The sequence below is a fragment of the Clarias gariepinus genome, chromosome 13, assembly GCF_024256425.1.
Source record: "Clarias gariepinus isolate MV-2021 ecotype Netherlands chromosome 13, CGAR_prim_01v2, whole genome shotgun sequence".
In the NCBI taxonomy this organism is placed as follows: Eukaryota; Metazoa; Chordata; class Actinopteri; order Siluriformes; family Clariidae; genus Clarias; species Clarias gariepinus.
The window spans coordinates 5,883,315-5,902,859 of record NC_071112.1 but is presented as its reverse complement, the minus strand read 5'-3'; the positions used below and the strand labels follow the sequence as shown (position 1 = coordinate 5,902,859).

Genomic DNA, 19,545 nt, shown 5'->3' with positions numbered 1-19,545 from the left:
CTACTGTGGCTGTTTGCAGCGGGGGTCAGCGACGTCGCGTTTCTCTTGGTGCGGCTCTGCTTCAGAACCCTCGCCTCCTCATCCTCGACGAGCCCACAGTAGGAGTGGATCCTGTTCTACGATCCAAGTACACACTTTTTCTTTATTCCTTTGTCTTTCTCAACTTCCACTTCTGTTTCTCTCTCTTGCTAAATACAATCACATCCTCAGCTGCGTTTTTATTTCTGGAAACACCTGCTACTCACATTTACAGCTAATGCATGTAAACCTTAAATCAGGAGTCCAAATTTTAACACACACACACACACACATACTTTTGCGCAATCAATCGTGTAGCTTGTACAGTACAATCCTTGCATTAATCTGATCCTGAAACAGCAGAATTATTATATCACCCTTATTATATCACCCTTATTATATCACCCTTATTATATCACCCTTATTATATCACCCTCACAGCTTTATTCCCAGTTGCTAAGATTTTTTTTTATTGTTTTAAAAAAAAAAGAAAAAAAGCACATACACACACACACACACACATACACACACACACATGGTTTTAAGTGTTGGTTTTCCATTTTCCCCCCAAAACTGCATCCTATTCTACGAGCGACGTTCGAGTCAAACCAGGACTTGTGATGAACTTTCTCATAAATGTTGAAGGTGTAAAACAGAAGTAATAATAAAAAAACTGTGCAAATGCACAATGTCCTCATACTAATGTGTTACCTTATTCAGGACAGAAGAGGTTTTAGTGATTTGTTTTTTCTGTTTTATTTAAAAGTGAACAACTGTTTTTAGTTGCTGTCATATAATAGTATTGTTTTAAAAGTATTGTATTGATTAATTAAAAGTATTCGTGGTATAAGTGGTGAGGAATCAAGGACTTCACGGCACTGTTCATAAGAAAACACTTTTAGGTTGTTACAGTAACTTAAGCTGTCGTTTTTATCATTATCCAAAATCTGAACTTGTCTGATTTCTACAGAATATGGCAGCACCTAGTGGAGATTGTGAAAGAAGGACAGGTATCCGTCATCATCACTACGCACTACATAGAGGAGGCCAGACAAGCCAACATGGTAAGATATACACACTCCGGGTCTATTAATCAAATGAGGTCTTATACAGGTGAGAGTGAGCCATAAGAGTAAATGTAATTAAATGCACTTATTACTTATGCAATAAATCCCCGGCCCCATCATTTTTCTTGAATGTGGTATTGGAATCACATAAAGTTTCACATTAGTGTCTAAACCGCACCTTTTAAAATAAGTCCATTCTTTCAAGTCTAAAAAATAAAGGGTATAAAGTAGGGACTACTAACAGTTGCTGCTGTAATAATTTTTTCCTGCAGCATAATGTATTTAACACCGTTCTATTTTTGCACTAACTCAACCCTGCGCCGCTATAAATCCACCCCCTCGATCGCTGAATTTTCTCTCTCGCAACAATTTTTGGAGCTCTTCCTGCATCGACGCATATGTGACAACAGACTGACACCTGACCTGGCAGCTTGCAAAACAAAACATGATCAGGTCACCTTGTGTAATCTTGTGTAGAGTAACGCAGGGCTCAGGGCGTAGCAGGGTGGTTGTTTTTTTCACTGATTGTGTTTCTAAAAATAACAAAGAACGAAAGAGAGTGTGGGTGAACATGCAAGTTTGTTTCGGGGAAGGCGCGCCACGTGGTGTCTGTATCGGATTGTGCTGGGGTGTAAACAAAACCGTAAAATAAACTGAAACTCAACTTGGACACAACTTGGTGTAATGCATGGACGGGAAAAAACGAACAGGAATTGTAGAAGTGATATTCTTAGCAAAATCACGCCATCAAAGTGCAGGAGGTACAGTACAGGAATCTTAGAGCCAATCCCAGGTGGGGTTCCAGTCTATCACAGAGCACAGGCGTGCACACACTTACACACTCACTCACACACTGCGGGCAATGTGGGAACGCCCGGTTCGCATGGTCCATGTCTTTGGACTGTGGGAGGAAACCGGCAAACCCAGAGGAAACCCACCGAGCACGAGAAGAACAGCACTTAATAAACACTATAGAGAACGAGTGATTTTGAAACCCGTCCATCTGAATGTATAAGCTTTATCAGTTTCCTCCCTACAAAATCCTGCTAATATTAACAGCAATGCAATACTTTTTAATAAACGTGTATTATTTACTTTAAGATTGCTTTCCTGTATTGCGTGTGACATCTCTAGATTCAATCACTTACTGTACATTACGCACAGACTGAACCAGGCAGGTCTGCCTACGCTAAGACCACGGACAGCACCTCACAGCTGCCAACGCACAGTACAGTTCATCTGGCTTTAAAAGTTATATTACTTCGGGTTATTGTACGATATCGAAACGCCTTGGCTTGGCTTTTTGCACCACACAAAACCCTCACCTAAGGGTGATAATCATAGAGACTGAAGACATAATAATATTGAATTGAATAATTGTCTTAATTTTGGTTTTGTGACACAATAGGTTTCCCAGACGCTCATAAACCTCTAGATGCCTTTGCGAAAGATCAGTGGTGTCTGTTTATTTCCATGCTATGAAATATTACACTACTTTTTTTTCCTTTTTACTCGTTACACAATGGCTTTAAGGTAATGAATCAGGCTTTGAAAAGATAACTACGCCTTTTTGAATACCCTTTGAGCTGTCTAAATGCTGCCACTTATAGCATCAGTGACACCAGGTCACAGCATTTACCTTTTCCCCTGAGGACTAAACGTGTCTTCACACAGGAGGTGCACACTTTTCTTTACAAGCCCTATGAGATCTTACATGTGTGTATATAGTTACTTTTTAATCCTTTGGCAAATCCCATCCCTGCAAAAGATAAAAACACACATCTGAGCAACATGGATCATGTATATAGTGTCATTGAGTTTGTACTAAATGTTTCACTCCATTCTGCTTGTTTAATGTTTTAAGGATAGTGTCAAGCTAAAACCGCTTAAGGGAGAAAAACATGTTTTTAAAAAGTGCCATAATTTAGGAAGTATGTCCTGAGTCTTTTTGTTTGAAGACATACAGACAGTAATCCAGATGTTTAGACCGTCAGGTGAAGTTCATTTACATCAGCTAGCTATGAGAACATCTGAAGAGATGGTACAGTCGGTCAGGTTAGTTCAAGCCACTACATTCTCAGATATCAAAGTAACAATCTCTGTCTTGTCCACCAAGGGAACACCCTTTAGTGTGTATCTTTCACTTGTGACAAGGATAAAGATACACGGTTATCCAAAACTTCCACACAGTTGTGCATACAGTATACAGTAGCGTGAGAGTGAGATCTGATGGTTTTCCAATGAAAGTTGAATGTCATCAGCATAGCAATACTATGATAACCCATGTGAGGATATGACCTAGAGAGAGAATTGTAAGGGACTAAGCACAGAGCTTTGTGGAACCTCAGTGGAAAGTATAAATGAAGCAGATCTAAATCCAATCTCTGGCAGTTGATGAGAAACTTTAAGCTGTTTAGGTTTTGCCTTTAAAAAAAAAATAAGAATAAGAAGAAAAATTTGGAAGAATCATCTGATTATTTTATTCGCACAAATAAAATATGAAATGAAAATAAATAAAATCTTAGCAAGTGAAATATTCTTCAATGTAGTCAAACATATCAATTTTTTTTTAAATAAGATTACAGCAAACAAAATATAAAATCATTAGGCTTATTTCTAGTCAAACTAAAATACAAGCGGAAATGTTTTGTTCCATTGGCAGAGAATTTTGCTTTTCTCAAGAAATTAATTCCTAAAGCTAGCAAAATAACAGAACAAGAACATTTTTAGTAACATTTGACTAAATTGACATTAATAATCTTACAATTTGTTTGTTGTAATTAAATTTGTATTGTATTGCTATAGTACTTTACATTGCAAGCAAAGTTACTAAAAGTAGAGGCTTAAAAAATATGAACACTAGATGTACGAAGAATGTGTGTACAATTGCATGCATGTAAGATTGCAAGTAAAATCCCAGACAGTCTGGATGATTTTAATTTTTTTATTTATTTATTTTTTTTTTAATAAGAACTGTGATCTATGTAAAAAATATATTCTAGTTTAAGCATTTTTAAAATAAAATAAAAAAAAAGAATTTCCGTCTGGAGACTTTTGAGTGACAGTTTCCCAAGTCAATCAGAACGGCACTAGCTGGCCATTCCTAAGCCAGTGTAAGCCTGTGCATGCAGAAGAGGGTGGATAGCACTTTCCTTTCAGTGTGTCCCAGCTGCTTCGTTATATTACCATAATGTGGCGGCTTTTAAGGTAAATTCTACACAAATGCAGTAGGCATGAAATTGACAAGACTTGTATACAAATGTACAGTAGGATGATTATATGATTGCACTATACTGTATATTCAATTTTTTTTATATTTTCTACTTTTTTAGTGTGCAGCTGTTAGTGACTGATGTTATTCCAGATGTTCTGTATAATGTTGGTCTTTAAAATCTCTCTGCACTCTGTGGTTGGTAATGATGGTGCTAAATCATGCCTAGGTGGGGTTAATGAGGAACGGGAGGCTGTTAGCTGAAGCCAAACCAGAAGCGATCATGAAGCAGCACAATGCAGCCGTGAGTCCATCTTCACAAACACACACATTACATAAGTCCTCATTTAGACTATACAAGAGAGACAATAGACATAGAAAGTGTAAATATATTACTGTTTGTGTTTGTACACATGATACACACATCAGACCCTGGAGAGCGCTTTTCTACAGCTTTGTGAGGACTCGGACCAGGGCGGGTCCCAGGACAGTTCCCAGGGTCCTGTGCGCAGTAACAGCATGTCTCCAGACAGTCTGAAGGATGACTGTAGGGAGCCCATTTTAGGGAAGGAAATATCAGGAACATCAGACATCCACAAACTTAAAGGTGATTTTAAAAAACACTGAAAAACTACCAACATATATATATTACAATGTGCTGTTATGTGTGTGTGTGAGTGTGTTTATGTGTGTATTTTTGTTTGTGTGTATGTATATACAGTGGATTGGAAAGTGAGAGCACGGCACGTCTTTCCAAAATGTAGAAATATCACCGCACTGACGATCAAGACCATGGTGCGAATGAGGAGAAATCCAGGGTAATCACTGCAATCATGTACAGCGCAAAAAAAAGCTGTTCTTATTATTATCTGTCTTATCTGTTTTAGTAAAAGTGTTTTTAAGTGTTCATGTCGCTCTAAGCTAGTTTCTCTCTCTTCCTCTTTATAGTTCGATGTGTTTTCAGTTCCTGTTGCCCGTCATTCAGATCTGTCTGATGTGTTTGTGTATCGGCGGTGACCCTAAAGGCATTCAGGTGGCTGTAGTCAATAACGAAACCAGCTCGAGCTCCTACAGCCTCTCTCTCCTCTCCTTCCTTGACAACACCAGCATCCACCAGGTACCAACATTTCATTCTGTATGTCACACCTTAACATGAAGCATCGTCACTCTGATTGGGAAACCTGGTATCAATTATGTGCTAATTAGATTATGCTATAATTAGTTATTATTTAAATGAATAATAATAAGGGTGGATGGATGGATGGATGGATGGATGGAAGGATAATGAGGGAATGATGAATGAATAAACGCATCAATATGGATGGATGAGTGGAGGGTGATGGATGGATGGAGGAATGAGTGGATGATGAGGGAATGGATGAATAGATGGATATTTAAGAGGAATGATGGATGGATGAGTGGAGGGGTGATGGATGATTGGATGGATGGGTGGTGGATGAGGGAATTGATAAAGTAAAAAGTGGATAAATAGCTGGATGGATGAAAGGATTAATGGATGGCTGGATAGGAATGGAATGATGAGTCGATGGATGGGTGGATGACAGAGTGAATGAACCAGAGAATGAAGGGATGGATGGGAGGGTGAGTGGGTGGATGGAAGAATGGATGGATGGATGAATGGATGGATGGATGGAAGAGTGTGTGAATGGCCAGTAGGATGACTGGATGTATGAATGGATTATTTTAGGAACGAATGAGTAGAAAAGTGGAACAATGAGTGGATGGACGAATGGATGGACAGAAATAATGATACTGTACTACAGTATAGTTAAATATTTGTATGTTAACTGATTTTACAATTAGATCAGCCTGTTTTTCCAGTCATCTATCTATCCGTCCTTTATATTATTTATACATCAACTGCATAACAAAGATAGAACTTTATACAACCTCAAGATCTCTTACTCTCACTTCCTCTGTCAGCAGAGGAAGTGTACAGAGTTTCACTTCAGTCTGGCTAACGCATGAACAGGTATCACGGTACAGTGATTATCCTGCAGAAGTTTTCTCCACAGCCAGACAATGACAATGCCTGAGCTTTCAGGAACTGAGAAGTGGAACCTCTAAGAAACTCTAGCTGTATAAATAAAGAAAGGAACTGAGGTTATCTGAGATCTAACGGCATTCTTGTGTTGTAGCTCAGTTTAAACCTGTTTAAGCATACACAGTTGCTGTAGATCAGCTGAGGACACTGCAACAATGGAGTCACATGTAGCATGTAGTAACATGGAGTCTAGACTTGGTGGTGGTGGTGGAGACATTCCTGTCAACACCATTGGCATCATGTTCTGCTTTTTAAAGATAAAGGCTGTGTTTGGCTAGAAGTTGGATGCTTGGTCTTGGCATTTCTTTGATGGAATTGTTTTAACTCTTTGCCCACTGCAGGTGAACCTGCCCCATTCTGCAGCTTTTGAAGGCATCCATAACGGGGAGTACTGGGGCGTCATCGGGTTTGGCGAGAACTTCACCAGCTACCTGACCAAGAGGTGGGAATTTCAAGAAGACTTTCGCATCTTGTCCAGATCTGTAAATCTCTCTCATCTCTCTCTCTCTCTCTCTCTCACTCTCTCCTTCTGATTAAGCATAATAGTCAGCAGGTGGTGAAAGTCCCTCTACACTTACTACATGCCAGTGTGGTTAGGTAACACAACACCATGCAGAAATGTCGTTGAGTAAACGAACAGAGATTTGCTGTACTGTTGAGTGGAGTAAAAGTAAAAGTTTCTCCTAATAAAAATACATACTATATACGTGACATACTGTATGTACTTAAGTTTAGTCATTTTAGTAACCTCGGTTTATTTTTCAGCAGATACGAATGTTATGCATAAATCGCCAGTGACATAATATCTGACATTTACCTGCTGTTACCTCACAGTTAACCTGCGCAAGGTGTTTTGATGATGCTCTAAAAATACACGAACACTCGCACAAACAGAGTCAGGTGACGCATCATGCCTGTAGCACACAGGACACAGAGAATAGGGGGAAATGTCTGGGAGAGGCTGCATAGCTTGTTGTCTGAATCAGTGTGTGAGAGAGGAAAAGCAGGTCAGTCCTGTCTTTCTTTCTGTGTCTCTGTCTCTCTCTGTGTCTGTCTTTCTCTTTTGCACAAGACCACTCAAAGTCAACTCGAAAGTATGCGTTTGGTAAATCCTTTAAAGGACGTGTTATGTTTGGTGTTGCGAATTTATCTTCTTTCTCTTATGGCTGAAAACCACAAGGCTAAAAGGCAAAGTTTGGACACACCTTCTAGTTCAGTGTTTTTTGTCTCCAATACTGGAGATTTCATAACTATGAAATGACACACATGGAAGAAGACAATTAAGTAACAACAACAGCAATAGTCATGTTTATTAATAGTAATAGTTGTTGTTATTTTAAGACATGAAGGTCAGCTGTTCTGGATCAGGTCTTGCAAGAACAGTATTGTGTCGAGTGCATTTGCAAAACCCATCAAGCTCCATGATGAAACTGTCTCTCATGAAGACCTTCCCAGGAAAACAAGACCAAACCTGACCTCTGCTGCAGAGGAGAAGTTCATTTAGAGTCACCAGCCTCAGAAATCACCAATTAACAACCAGCACCTCAGATTAGAGCCGTTATGAAGAAGCTTTACAGAGCAGAAGTAGCAGATACATCTCAATATCAACCGTTCAAAGGAGATTATTGTATGTTATGAATAAACGCCTTCAGCATTGTTTTACAGTGTAGAAAGAAATAAAAATTAGAACCGACCATGGGATTAGAAGATGTGTCCAAAGTTTTGACTGGCAATGTGTATAATAGTTAATTAAATTACTATTGGAGCACTATTTATCTACTTAAATGTGTATCCAATATTTTGTATACATTCCGCCCCTGATTCATCATATATAATTTCCTCTGTGTCATGTGGAATGATTTCTACAGGATGTTGAACCCGAGAGTCTCCAGGAGCATCGTCGAGGGGGGCTCCGTCCACGTTTGGCTTGACTTGACAAGTGAGTTTGAGTTTCGGAATTAAAGTTACTGTGTGATTTGACACTAATTTCACGAATTAAAATCTATTTGTAAAAAACATCTGTTGTGTTTTTCTTCCTTCTTTTTTTTTTAGATCGACAGATAGGAATAATGCTACAAAAGAAGCTGCATGAAGCATTTCAGGTACAGCTAAGCTGATTAGTCTACAACACAATGTCTCTTCAGCTTTTGCAGTCATACTTGTTAATCTTTTAAAAGATCTGTGTTTCCATAAAGTGGATGGAGTTTGGAATAATGAGCGACTGAGATGTTGAAATAATTATTAAGCATGTATGAAAGTATACAGATTTAGAAAAGGGAACAAGGGAATGGAGGAAAAGTCCTGTACCACATGACTTGGCTTATGTGTATAGATTAAAGGAGAGCATGTGACAGTTTTTTAATGCTGAGAGATTTTTGACCTGCCTTTCGCTGTAAACACTCTTGACCGATTTTGCAGGGTTTATATATATATATATATATATATATATATAGTGTATATTCTGTTTCAGCAATATGTGCTAATGAGCTGTAAATGAATAAGCTGTTTGATCTCACACTCAAAACATGTTTACAACGCCCTCTGGTGGCTCAGGGTCCCTAAAGGGGCTGGTCATATGACTGACAGTTGCAAACTTCCTTATAAATAAACCCTGACGAAATATAGCCTAATCAAGTAGTCAGTAGCTTAATCACTGAAGTAATCTGAATATAATCTATAATATCTAAAAGGCTGCTCCTGGTCACATGAACATATAGAAACGCCCACCGCAGCCACATGAAAGTAAAATAATGCCCGCTCCCAGCCACATGAAAGTAAAACTCCATCTATAGTCTTGTGGGAGCATTTCCCCATGAGATGCATACGTCTTATTATTGAGAGACTATCATATGTTTAATAAAATTCATACTTTGTGATATGTGTGGGTGTGTGTCTGTTTCAGGCTTTCATTGATAGTAAGATGGGCAGTCAGGCATACCTAGTGTCTGTCCCAGTTAAGGTAAGATTATGTCACATTTCTCATTTGCAAAAGTGTGTTTTTATGTGTTTTATGCCTATACTCATTATTAATTCCCTGTGCTGTTAGGCTCAACCGTCATGCGGTCATTCTGTGACATACACAGCACAAAATTTTAAATCTTAGCAAGTAAAAAATCCCCCCCAAAATTTTACTTCAGCCATTACCATGGTAGGCACTGTAGGACTTTCGAGTGCCCATGTAGGTACCGTTGCACTTCATTGGGTGCCGCTATATTATGGTGAATATTGTGGTATTTACTGGGTACCACGATAGCTACCATTTACCTTATGTTTGCATATTTGGGATATTTTAGATACTATTGGTATGGTACTGTATAGTACAGGCAGTACCATATTAGATACCTCCTGAGTTTTGGTAGCAACTGTGGTACCCAACATGTACATTGCAGTGCCTTGCAAAAGTATTCATACCCCTTGAACGTTTTCCACATTTTGTCACATTACAAACACAAACGTAAATGTATTTTATTGGGGGTTTATGTGGCACTCTATTGTAAAGTGAAAGTAAAAATGTTAAATTGTTTACAAAGTTTGTTAGAAATAAATATCTGAAAAGTGTAGCATGTAAAAGGAATGTCTAGAAATATGTTTAATAATCTTTAAATTGGTTTATTGTTATCTTAGTTTTATTGCTATTTATTGTTATTGTTACATTTAACTGCATTTAAGGTATTTCCACTTGTTAAGAATTGCTAATTGTTTGGTGTGTAGCATTGCTAAGCTATAGATACATACTGTAGTAAGCTATAGATAAATGTTGTTAGCAAAAAAAAACAAAACAAAAAAACACCATATCCTGTAGACTTAACAAAATAAACATTTTGAGCTCTCATGTAAAAAAGGTGGATAAAATTGTCTAATGGTATGAATGTAGCTAATTATGCTAGCTAGCTACCACATGACATGTTTATCAAGCCACTCAGTTAGCAAGCTAGAGCACATACTCTTTATAATTGAAGTTAGCAGCATGCTAACTAGCCAGTTCAATTAGAAGTCTTGATATTGAGGTCTATCATGTAACATGTATGAAAATATAGAATATAAAATGTCATTGTGCTCCAAGTGACTATGGGTGACAGACCTTTGAATCTGAGGAGAAAGTTAACACGTGTGTGTGTATGTGTGTGTAGAAAGTGTAATAGAGCAGACATATGTTTATCATGATTCTAATTTTTCAAATATGCATTCGTGACACAATTTTCTGATGGAGACGCTTCTATGTCTATTATTTCTCTTCTACAGTTCGAGGAGCCGATATACGGCAGTCAGAACACTACATTTACTACGTTTGTGACTCCTGGAGCTGTTCTGAGGTTAAATTACACTACACACTCCTGAAACACTGGCGTCCAAAAGGCTGAGAGCGCTTTTTTAAAACATATTTGATTACAAATTAAAACTTTGTAAAAAATTTTTTTTTAACGATTTATGATTTTTTTTTTTTTTGTTAATTGTATTGGCTTAAAAGTTAATGTATTGGTTTTAAAACAGTAATGGATATGTAACTGAATTAATTTACATCTTTATTAATATTCTTTTAAGTGGCAATTCATTTATCACCAAACAGACTCCAAAATCTTTATTATTTTTTATTATTATTATTATTATTATTACATTTTAAATAATACAATTGCAATCAAATTCAGGCGGTAAAATGTTGCCCATCACACTCTAAATTATTTATACATCGGCAATGAACACAGCCTATATTTTGTTTTAAACAAGATTGTTTAGAATATCGTACATACAGTACATTTCAGAGTTTCTTAGTATTCGGTACATCCTGTTTTTGCTTTAATCACCGCATGAATTGAAACTGGCACTGACTCCTCATGTTTGTTTAAAATCTTATGATCCATTTCAGATGAAATCTGATCACACGCTTCATTAGAAGAGATAAGACAAGAGAAAAATCTGACCTTTTGTACAAAGCAGTTCAACAACATGGTTTACTGTATATTACACATTTGCTTAGATTTAATTAGAGAAACAGAAATAGTACAGAATCTTAAACATTACATATTAAAGGTATTGGTTTAAAAATGGTTTAAAACAAAGAAAAATATTTATTTTTTAAATATCCTTGTTGAGGATATTTAAAATCCTTTGTGAAACCTGGTGTTTATTTCCATTTTAACATTTAAAAATATTAATTTGTTCCCAGACTTTTAGAGCTCGCTATATTTAACGAAAAAAAAAAGTTTCATACTACTACAATTCATACTACTTCTACTTCTAATAATAATAAATCACATTGGCAGTTTGCTGCTTATTTTAGAACATATTTTGGGGTCATTCATTTTTTATTTACAGTGACAGCTTGTTTTGGTGTACGGTACATTTCCTTCATGAATTTACAAGTAACTGTTAACGTACATTTTTTTAATTATCTGTCTTTATCACAGTATCACTTTTTACCTGGCGGTGGGACTCACTGCTCTGTCCTTCGTCTTGGAGAGGAAAGAGGGGCTGCTGGACAGGTGCTGGGTCGCAGGTGAGACTTTAACTTTTGAGACATAGCCGAGTAAGTATCTATGTTACTGAAAACGTCATCCCTTCTGCATCAGGCAGGATCCACAGTGATGACTATTCCACACATTTGTAATCCGGTTACTATTCATTACTCCTTCTTGCACTTGTTCACCCACGCCGCCTTCACACTGGGCATGATAAGGACACTCACAAATTTGTCCTCATATGTTGCTGTTACTTTTGGGCAGGTGCAATAATTTGAAAGGAAAAATCACTAATCACTTATATTTTCACCTTTTTTAGCACATTCCATTTTATAAATAAATCAGCTCCTCTCCTTCCCTTATATTTTTTGCTGTTTACATTTATATTGCACACCTAAAAAATTGATTTTGTCTATAAACCACTAGATGGAGGCACTGACATGCTGTATATTACGCTCACTTTTTTTTGCATTACTTTCACTATCTTTAATTTTCCTCTTCCCTTGTAGGCGTGAGTTCACTGGAGACCATGCTGGCACATCTCTTCTCTCAGCTCCTGGTCATTAGCGTCCAGATCATCCTGCTTCTGCTCTTTATCCTGCTCGTTTTTAAGGTATATAATATGAGATCAGTGCTTTTCCTAAACTACAAATGTATTTTTTTTTTTTAAAACAGAAACCTGCCCATGCGTATAAGGCTGCAAGCAGCTGATTGATCTTATAGTTTAGTGTCATGTGCTTAGGTTAGAACTAGCAGCTGTTTAACAAATGATCATTTCAGTGGGGAAGTCTAGCTGTAACAAAGCTATTACCTAAGCCTAACCATGAATTTTAATGGACTGTTTTATGAGTATTTACAACCGGTTGGCGGTGTCAGAGCAAACAGGTGGCAAGTTAGATAGACTTAAGTGGTGAGAGCTTCTTGGAAAACAATCAGCCACACCCCAGGCTGATTATTTTCAATAAAAGCCCACTCCTTGGTGCTTCATTTCTTTTATTTAGCACAAATGTGACGATGATAAATGTTCTATTTATTAAGATCAGGATATTATACTTTTTATCAATTTGTACTTTCGCCCTGAACACAGTATAAAAGTTAAAGCAGCTGTGTGAGCTTAGAGTGTTGATGCTAAGGCGGCACGCTGGCTTAGTGGTTAGCACTGTCACCTTACACCTCCTGGGTTCAAGTTCGATTACCACCTTTGTGGGCATGAAGTTTGCATGTTTTCTCTGTGCTTAGTTGGTTTCCTCCAGGTACTCCAGTTTCCTCCCACAGATTAAGCATTCCCTATTTGCCCGTAGTGTGTAAATGGCCGTATGTGTGGGTGTCCTGCAAAGGATTGGCTCCCTGTCCAGGGTGTATCCCGCCTCATGCCCTAAATCTCCTGGGATAGGCACCAGGTCTCCCCGTGACCCTCTATACAGTATAAAGTGGTATAGACGATGGGTGAGTGAATATTGACGCTGAATGAAGTCTTACATTGTAAATGTTAACTAAACAAGTTGTTGCTATAGAAATGACAATGCCTGCCAGAGTGATTTCTGACCATAAGAGAGATCTACGTAGACTATAACACCTCTTTTGTTTTTTGTCCATCCAGTAGGGGGCGACATGAGATTTTAATACAGTACATTGCACAAATGTAGTCATTAATTATGAATTAATTATTCAGTTATTTTTTACATGTACTGTACAGCACAGTGAAATAATTTTTTCGCTTATCCCAGTTAGGAAGCTGGGGTCAGAGCACTGAGTCAGCCAGGTAACAGCGCCCCTGGAGCAGATAGGGTTAAGAGCCTTGATCAGGAGCTTACCAGAGGCAACTTGGCGGTGCTGGGGCTCGAACCTCCGAACTTCCGATCATTAACCCAGTAACCCACGGCCTTAACTGTTTGACCCACCACTGCCCTTTCTCTGCAATTCTAGGACTCAAAGTCCCAGAATGCAATACAGTTAAGAAATTATGATTGTGATAAATTTGATGGTGTTGATGGAGGGATTAGTATGAAGAGGTGAAGCAGGTGAAGGAGTTTGACTGGCTAAAGGAATAAAGTGCCGCTGCCTCTCTATTTAGAGGTAGAGATGAAGACCATGGCTAAATCCTACTGGTTCTGCTATTAGCAGGAAGTTGAATTGCATTGTGGGTAATCTAGGAAGACCTTTCTCCGCAATGATGCTTGGTGACTTGTAGATTTAGGTGGAAGGAATAAATAAATGTATAAAATGTATGATTCTTTCTAATACATTGTCCATAATACAGTGTACAAGGTTTATGCAGCCTTATAATATATTTCTCTCTCTGCGTTAGATTCCCAACGAGGGCTCCCTGGTGCTAGTCATCTGCCTGATTGTTCTTCAGGGTGTGACCGGAATCTCCTTCGGATTGGTCATTTCCTCTGCCATCGACGATGAGCAGTCGGCCAATCAGGCGGCTCTCGGCATCTTCTACCCCAACCTCATCATCAGCGGTACGACTAACAAGTTACAGTGGAGAAAAAAATTATTTGATAATCTGATACGGATTTTGTGAATTTGCTTCTTACAAACAAATTAAGGGTCTATAAGTTTTATCATAGGTTTATTTTAAAGAATAAAGGCAGAATATCAACCAAAAGTCCAAAAAAAAGCAAAACATGACATGGTACTTGGTGGAGAAACACTTGTTGGCAAGCACAGAGGTAAGAACCTCTGTAGTTTTGTAGTTGGTTACCAGGTTTGCACACATCTAAGGAGGGATTTTGGTCCACTATTCTTTACAGATCTTCTCTAAATCGTTAAGGTTTCTTGCCTGTCGCTTGACAACTTCCTCCATAAATTTTGGTGGAATTTCATGCTGGAAGATCCATTCACCAACTTCACCATCTTCAGGAGGTTCTTATTATACATGGCCCAGTCCATTGGCCCGTCAATGCAGCAAAGACAGCCTGTTCCTTTAGCAGAGAAACATCCCCAAAGCATGATGGTTCTACCTCCGTGCTTGACTGTAGGGATGGTGTTCTTAGGGTCATAGTCATTTTTCTTCTTTCAAACATGGCAAGTCGAGTTGATGCCAGAGCACCCATGTGACCACAGCACTTTCTCCCAATTCTTCTTTGTTCATTTGAAAACTCCAGACAAGCCTGTACGTATGCCTTCTCGAGGAGGTGGACCTTGCACCCCACATGGATTTAAGTTCATGGCGGCGTAATGTGTTACCTACTGTATGGTTTGTTTGGTGACTGTGGTCCCATCTGCCCTGAGATCATTCACAAGCTCCTCCCTTATAGTTCTGGACTGATCTCTAACTTTTCTCATGATCATCCTTATCCCATGGGGTGAAATCTTGCTTGGAGCTCCAGACAGAGGGCAACTGGTGGTTACTTTTGTATTTCGTCCATTTGTGAATAATCGCTCCAACAAGTTTCTTCCTGAAGGTCTTGTAGCCCATTCCAGCCTTGAGCAGGTCTACAGTCTCGTCCCTGACATCCTTTGGCTGATGGTGGTGAGGTTTAAATGGAAGATAGATATTTTTTATGTGCTCATGTGGTACACAGATTAGGTGAGAATTATTGTTGGTTGGTAGGGGATCAAATACTTATTTTACTAATTGAAATCCAACTCTAAGTTTATAACATTTATATAATATGTTTGTTTTTCTTTATTTTGATTGATATTCTGTCTCCATTCTTTAAAATAAACCTATGATAAAAAATATAGACCTTTCATTTCACTGTAAGTGATTGAACTTGCAAAATCTACAGGGGATCAAATAATTATTTTCCCCACTGTATCTTCACCACTTTTTCCCGGTTCCGATTGGTCAAAAGGAGTTTGTTAAGGAGTAGGAGTTACGCACTGCTTGGAAAAGTAGTTCATGTTCCTGCTTTAACTGAAGGATGAAAAGCTTTATATTTAAAAAAAAACACAAACATTAACTATTTACAGAGGGAATACAACAGCTGCTCTTGGACGTCCGTTATGCCTGAATTTTGTGTAAATATTTTTGTATTTTTTTTTTTTCCAGCCAAGTGAAATTCTGTAGTAACGGCACACACGGTACACCGCACATGAGATCAGTGGAACAAAATGGAATAATATTTTTACAAAAGGATCAAATTTCAAAACGGATCGATAGAGATCAATATGTTAGCGATGACGCATGCAACCGAGGCCAGTCTCAGTTTCAGCTAAATCATACATTTCCAGGAAAGTCGCTTACCGTCGCTTTAATGCAGAGAGTCTTTTTTTTTTTTTTTTTTCTTTGCTGATTGATGAGGAAAGACATTAGCGCAATTTGATCTGGGCCAGTCCACTGGGATCAGGAGATGGTTGGATAGAGTGATGAGAAAAGGTGATGTGGAAAGGAAAGGGGGGGGGGGGGGGGGCTCAGCAGAAAAGCACTAAAAGCCTGATAATGACAGACTGAGGAGGAAGTCATTTCTGAGGTTATGAGACCTTGTGCACTGTTATCACACACAAACATGGTCTTTATCACTTTATCACTATCTTTTTTTTTTTATTTAATTTTTTTTTAAATCGTCCTCACATGCTTCTCTTGATCCTTATCTAACTCTCTGTAGGTGTCATTTGGCCGGTGGAGTGTATTCCGTATCCGCTGCGATACCTGAGTCTGGCACTGCCTCAGACGTACGCATCTGAAGCGCTGCGATGCATTATGTACCGAGGTGAACATGCGCACACACACACACACGATGCACTCTCCTGCAAAATGTTTATTGGTAATCTTACACTTACACATACACACAGACACACACACATACACACACACACACTATGGCTTTCGAAAGTAAACACACACTGCATGTTTGAGAGGCGTTTCACGTCCCGTCTATGTTCCACGATCATGAGCTCATGTTGCACCAGACAATCAGGACACCCAACCCTCCCTTTGTCACCCTCCTTCCCTCTCGCTCTCTCTGTATCTGTCCTCACTCTTTCTCTCTCTCTCTCTCTCTCTCTCTCTGCATGTGTGTGTGTGTCTCTCATCCTCAATTATTCACCAAGCTTATCATCTCGAATGAAACCCCTTTCAACCCTTGCCTGGTTTTCTCTCCAGCACCAGCACCACCACAGCTTAACCGGGTTAATAAACAGTTACCGCTAAAAACTATCGTAACAAGCACAGAAACATGAGATCTTGTTTGTGATGCTCTTCAGGATGGGGTCTGTCGCGCATGATGGTGTGGCGCGGCTTCGCCGTCACCCTTGGCTGGAACACGTTCTTCCTCATGCTGGCCACCATCATCCTCAAGCTGAGGACCTGAAGGACACCACCGCCGGTCACCAGAAGGTGCTTCAGATGGTGGAGAGCCCCAGGCTTCATGGACAAGACCAGGCCTCACACTCTCACTGTCTCAACTCTTGTTTATTTAATGAAGGCACTCTCATGAGTGGAAGGATAACGATGACCAATCAGAGTTGACTTTTAGCTTGAAGGCCGCCTCTGGTGGTCAGTCAGGGTTTGTTATAAGGGCCAGAACCAGAACAAGAGCAGCCTCAGGGAAAGATTTGGTTCTGTTTGTGCATCAATGGCATTCCACCAGCAAGTACCAAGCTTCAGATTTTGAGGCATGTTCGTTCATGGAATTCGTCTTTAAAACTGATAAGTATTCGAAACCTCAGACATGTTGTAGAAGGACAATCTGGATGCATTTAGATGTTACAGTTTACGTCATTTAGTTTAATTCCTGGCTGTCTACAATTTGTAATGTTATATAATCTAATATATAATTTTAACCTTCCAGTCGCTTTATTCGGGGGTTTGTATGTGAGACATGGCTGTATTATGGTTCTCTGCTATTATGTTTTTTTGATTTAATAGTAAGATCACTTGTCATTCATACTCAGTTAATTGGATCGTCTTTTAAATCCTGGCTTAAAACATGTCACGGTTTGGATTTCTCATGTGACCCGACTACCAGGGGTCGATGTAGAGCCTTTGCAAAGACCAACGTCAAAGTTCTGTCAGCTTTCTTTCTGTTTTCAGAGAGTGACCGCTGCTCCAGCTTTCGTCTAAAAGCCGCCAAAAGGAGGATGGCAAACCAGTACAGTAATTTTAATTCCGAACCGTAGACAAAACATGCAAAAGGATAATAGGACAATAGCCTTATTACTCCAGAATCACACTGAAATATGTTTTTATGTACGCAAGCTCATTTTTTATATCATGCTGATCGATGGCTTAAACAGAACATTGTCATAGGATCTGACAGAGGATACACACCTTGTCTCTTAGTTTGTTATATAAGTCAACCTAAGCAGTGTGATAAGTAATAATCCACAAGGGGTCGTTTGAGTCCAACCGGGACTTTTGATTGTGCCGAATAGCAGAACAATTATGAGAGTAAAAACTCCCTTTATTTCTCTATATAATTCGCTGCTACACTAAGTGTTACACTAGTGCTTGGATACCATCAAGGTAGTATGCCTTGTATACTTTACATCGGAAACTCTGGCCTCGCAGGAACTCTGTAATGGCTCAAACATGTGAAAATGGTTTGGAGAGAGGTCAGGACTGTACGGGGGATGTGGCGATAACTCCCAGACGAGTTCCTGTGTGTACAGTTCTGTGTCTCTTCCACAAGTTGCCAACAAGTTATCTGTCAATTTTCCAGGATCAGGTGTTTAATTCTCAGAACGTTCACGGGAACGAGTGCAGTCGAGTCCGAGTCCCATCACCGTACTGCCCTTTTAATCAATTTAACTCCCTCATTCTTCAGATATTTCATCATACTGTAAGTCCGGGTTTGACTTGAATGCCCCTTGTATTTTAAACACGGCTTATTTTATTATTAAAATAAGTTTGTAGTTGCATTAACCGGGTAACAATTGCAAATATACCTAACCTAGAACCTAGATCTTTCAGCATTACTTTCTAGATCTTATGCACTACATTGGACTTTAAACCGTCGTACATCAACAAGCCAAAAAAGCTGATCCTCACCACAAAATTTGATTGACAGGTGATCTTAAGCAATCAAGGAATCTAAAACAAGCAACAGTTAACTAAAATTTTAATTCCTTTGCATCTTTATTTATTGCATATATGGACAAGTATGTTTTTTTTATTTTATTTTTATTTTTGTTTACATTCAAAATAACTTTACTATACATCTTTCTTTTCCTTCACTGCCTCATTCTGGCCTCAATCTGATCAACATCAAAAGCTGACATCAAAAAGCTGACGTCCTTTAATCATGTACAGTGTATTACGCTATGTCTGTTCCGTTTGTGTGTGTTGTAACAACTCTGATTGTGCCAAGTGTTTTGTGTTGGGGGGGTATGTGCACGTTTACATTAGTCTTATGACCGAACCTGCAATTATTGTGAGCTGTGAAAAAAAATATTACAAAAAGAAGTGCAAGGAGGCAACGCATGTGTACTGAAAAGAGTTCGCCAGGGCTACAAGCACAATACCAGCCTTGTGCCAACTGCACCAGCTACAATCAATACAGTGGCATCCTACTGAATGTTGAAAGATATGAAGAAATATATATATATATATATATATAGAGAGAGAGTATATATATTTGATGTTAATCACTAGCTTTAGAGTATTTTGGTGAACAGTGTTAAAAGCTGATGTGTTTTATAAAGATGTCTATATGAAAACTTTTTTTGTCTGTAAAGTCTTCTAAAGGTTTTGGCTCATAATTAAAAAAAATATATGCATTTATGCAGTATACATGTAGTAATTACTGATCATTTACAGTAACTCTTTATATTTCC

General features: G+C 38.6%; 1 protein-coding gene across 2 annotated transcripts in view; it reads left to right on the top strand.

Moving 5' to 3' along the window:
- abch1 (ATP-binding cassette, sub-family H, member 1) overlaps positions 1–19,545 on the top strand; it is a 32,467-nt gene extending 12,922 nt beyond the window's left edge. Inside the window, exons 5-20 of one of the 2 annotated variants that reach the window (XM_053509161.1) lie at positions 20–127; positions 989–1,082; positions 4,526–4,600; positions 4,726–4,903; positions 5,018–5,114; positions 5,245–5,413; positions 6,703–6,803; positions 8,230–8,300; positions 8,414–8,463; positions 9,264–9,320; positions 10,604–10,674; positions 11,767–11,855; positions 12,327–12,430; positions 14,126–14,285; positions 16,377–16,481; positions 16,975–19,545. In XM_053509161.1, coding sequence (XP_053365136.1) covers positions 20–127; positions 989–1,082; positions 4,526–4,600; positions 4,726–4,903; positions 5,018–5,114; positions 5,245–5,413; positions 6,703–6,803; positions 8,230–8,300; positions 8,414–8,463; positions 9,264–9,320; positions 10,604–10,674; positions 11,767–11,855; positions 12,327–12,430; positions 14,126–14,285; positions 16,377–16,481; positions 16,975–17,081 — 1,636 coding nt within the window. In that variant the 3' untranslated portion in view covers positions 17,082–19,545. The remainder of the gene's footprint in view (positions 1–19; positions 128–988; positions 1,083–4,525; positions 4,601–4,725; positions 4,904–5,017; positions 5,115–5,244; positions 5,414–6,702; positions 6,804–8,229; positions 8,301–8,413; positions 8,464–9,263; positions 9,321–10,603; positions 10,675–11,766; positions 11,856–12,326; positions 12,431–14,125; positions 14,286–16,376; positions 16,482–16,974) is intronic. The other variant, XM_053509162.1, reaches the window with a different exon arrangement.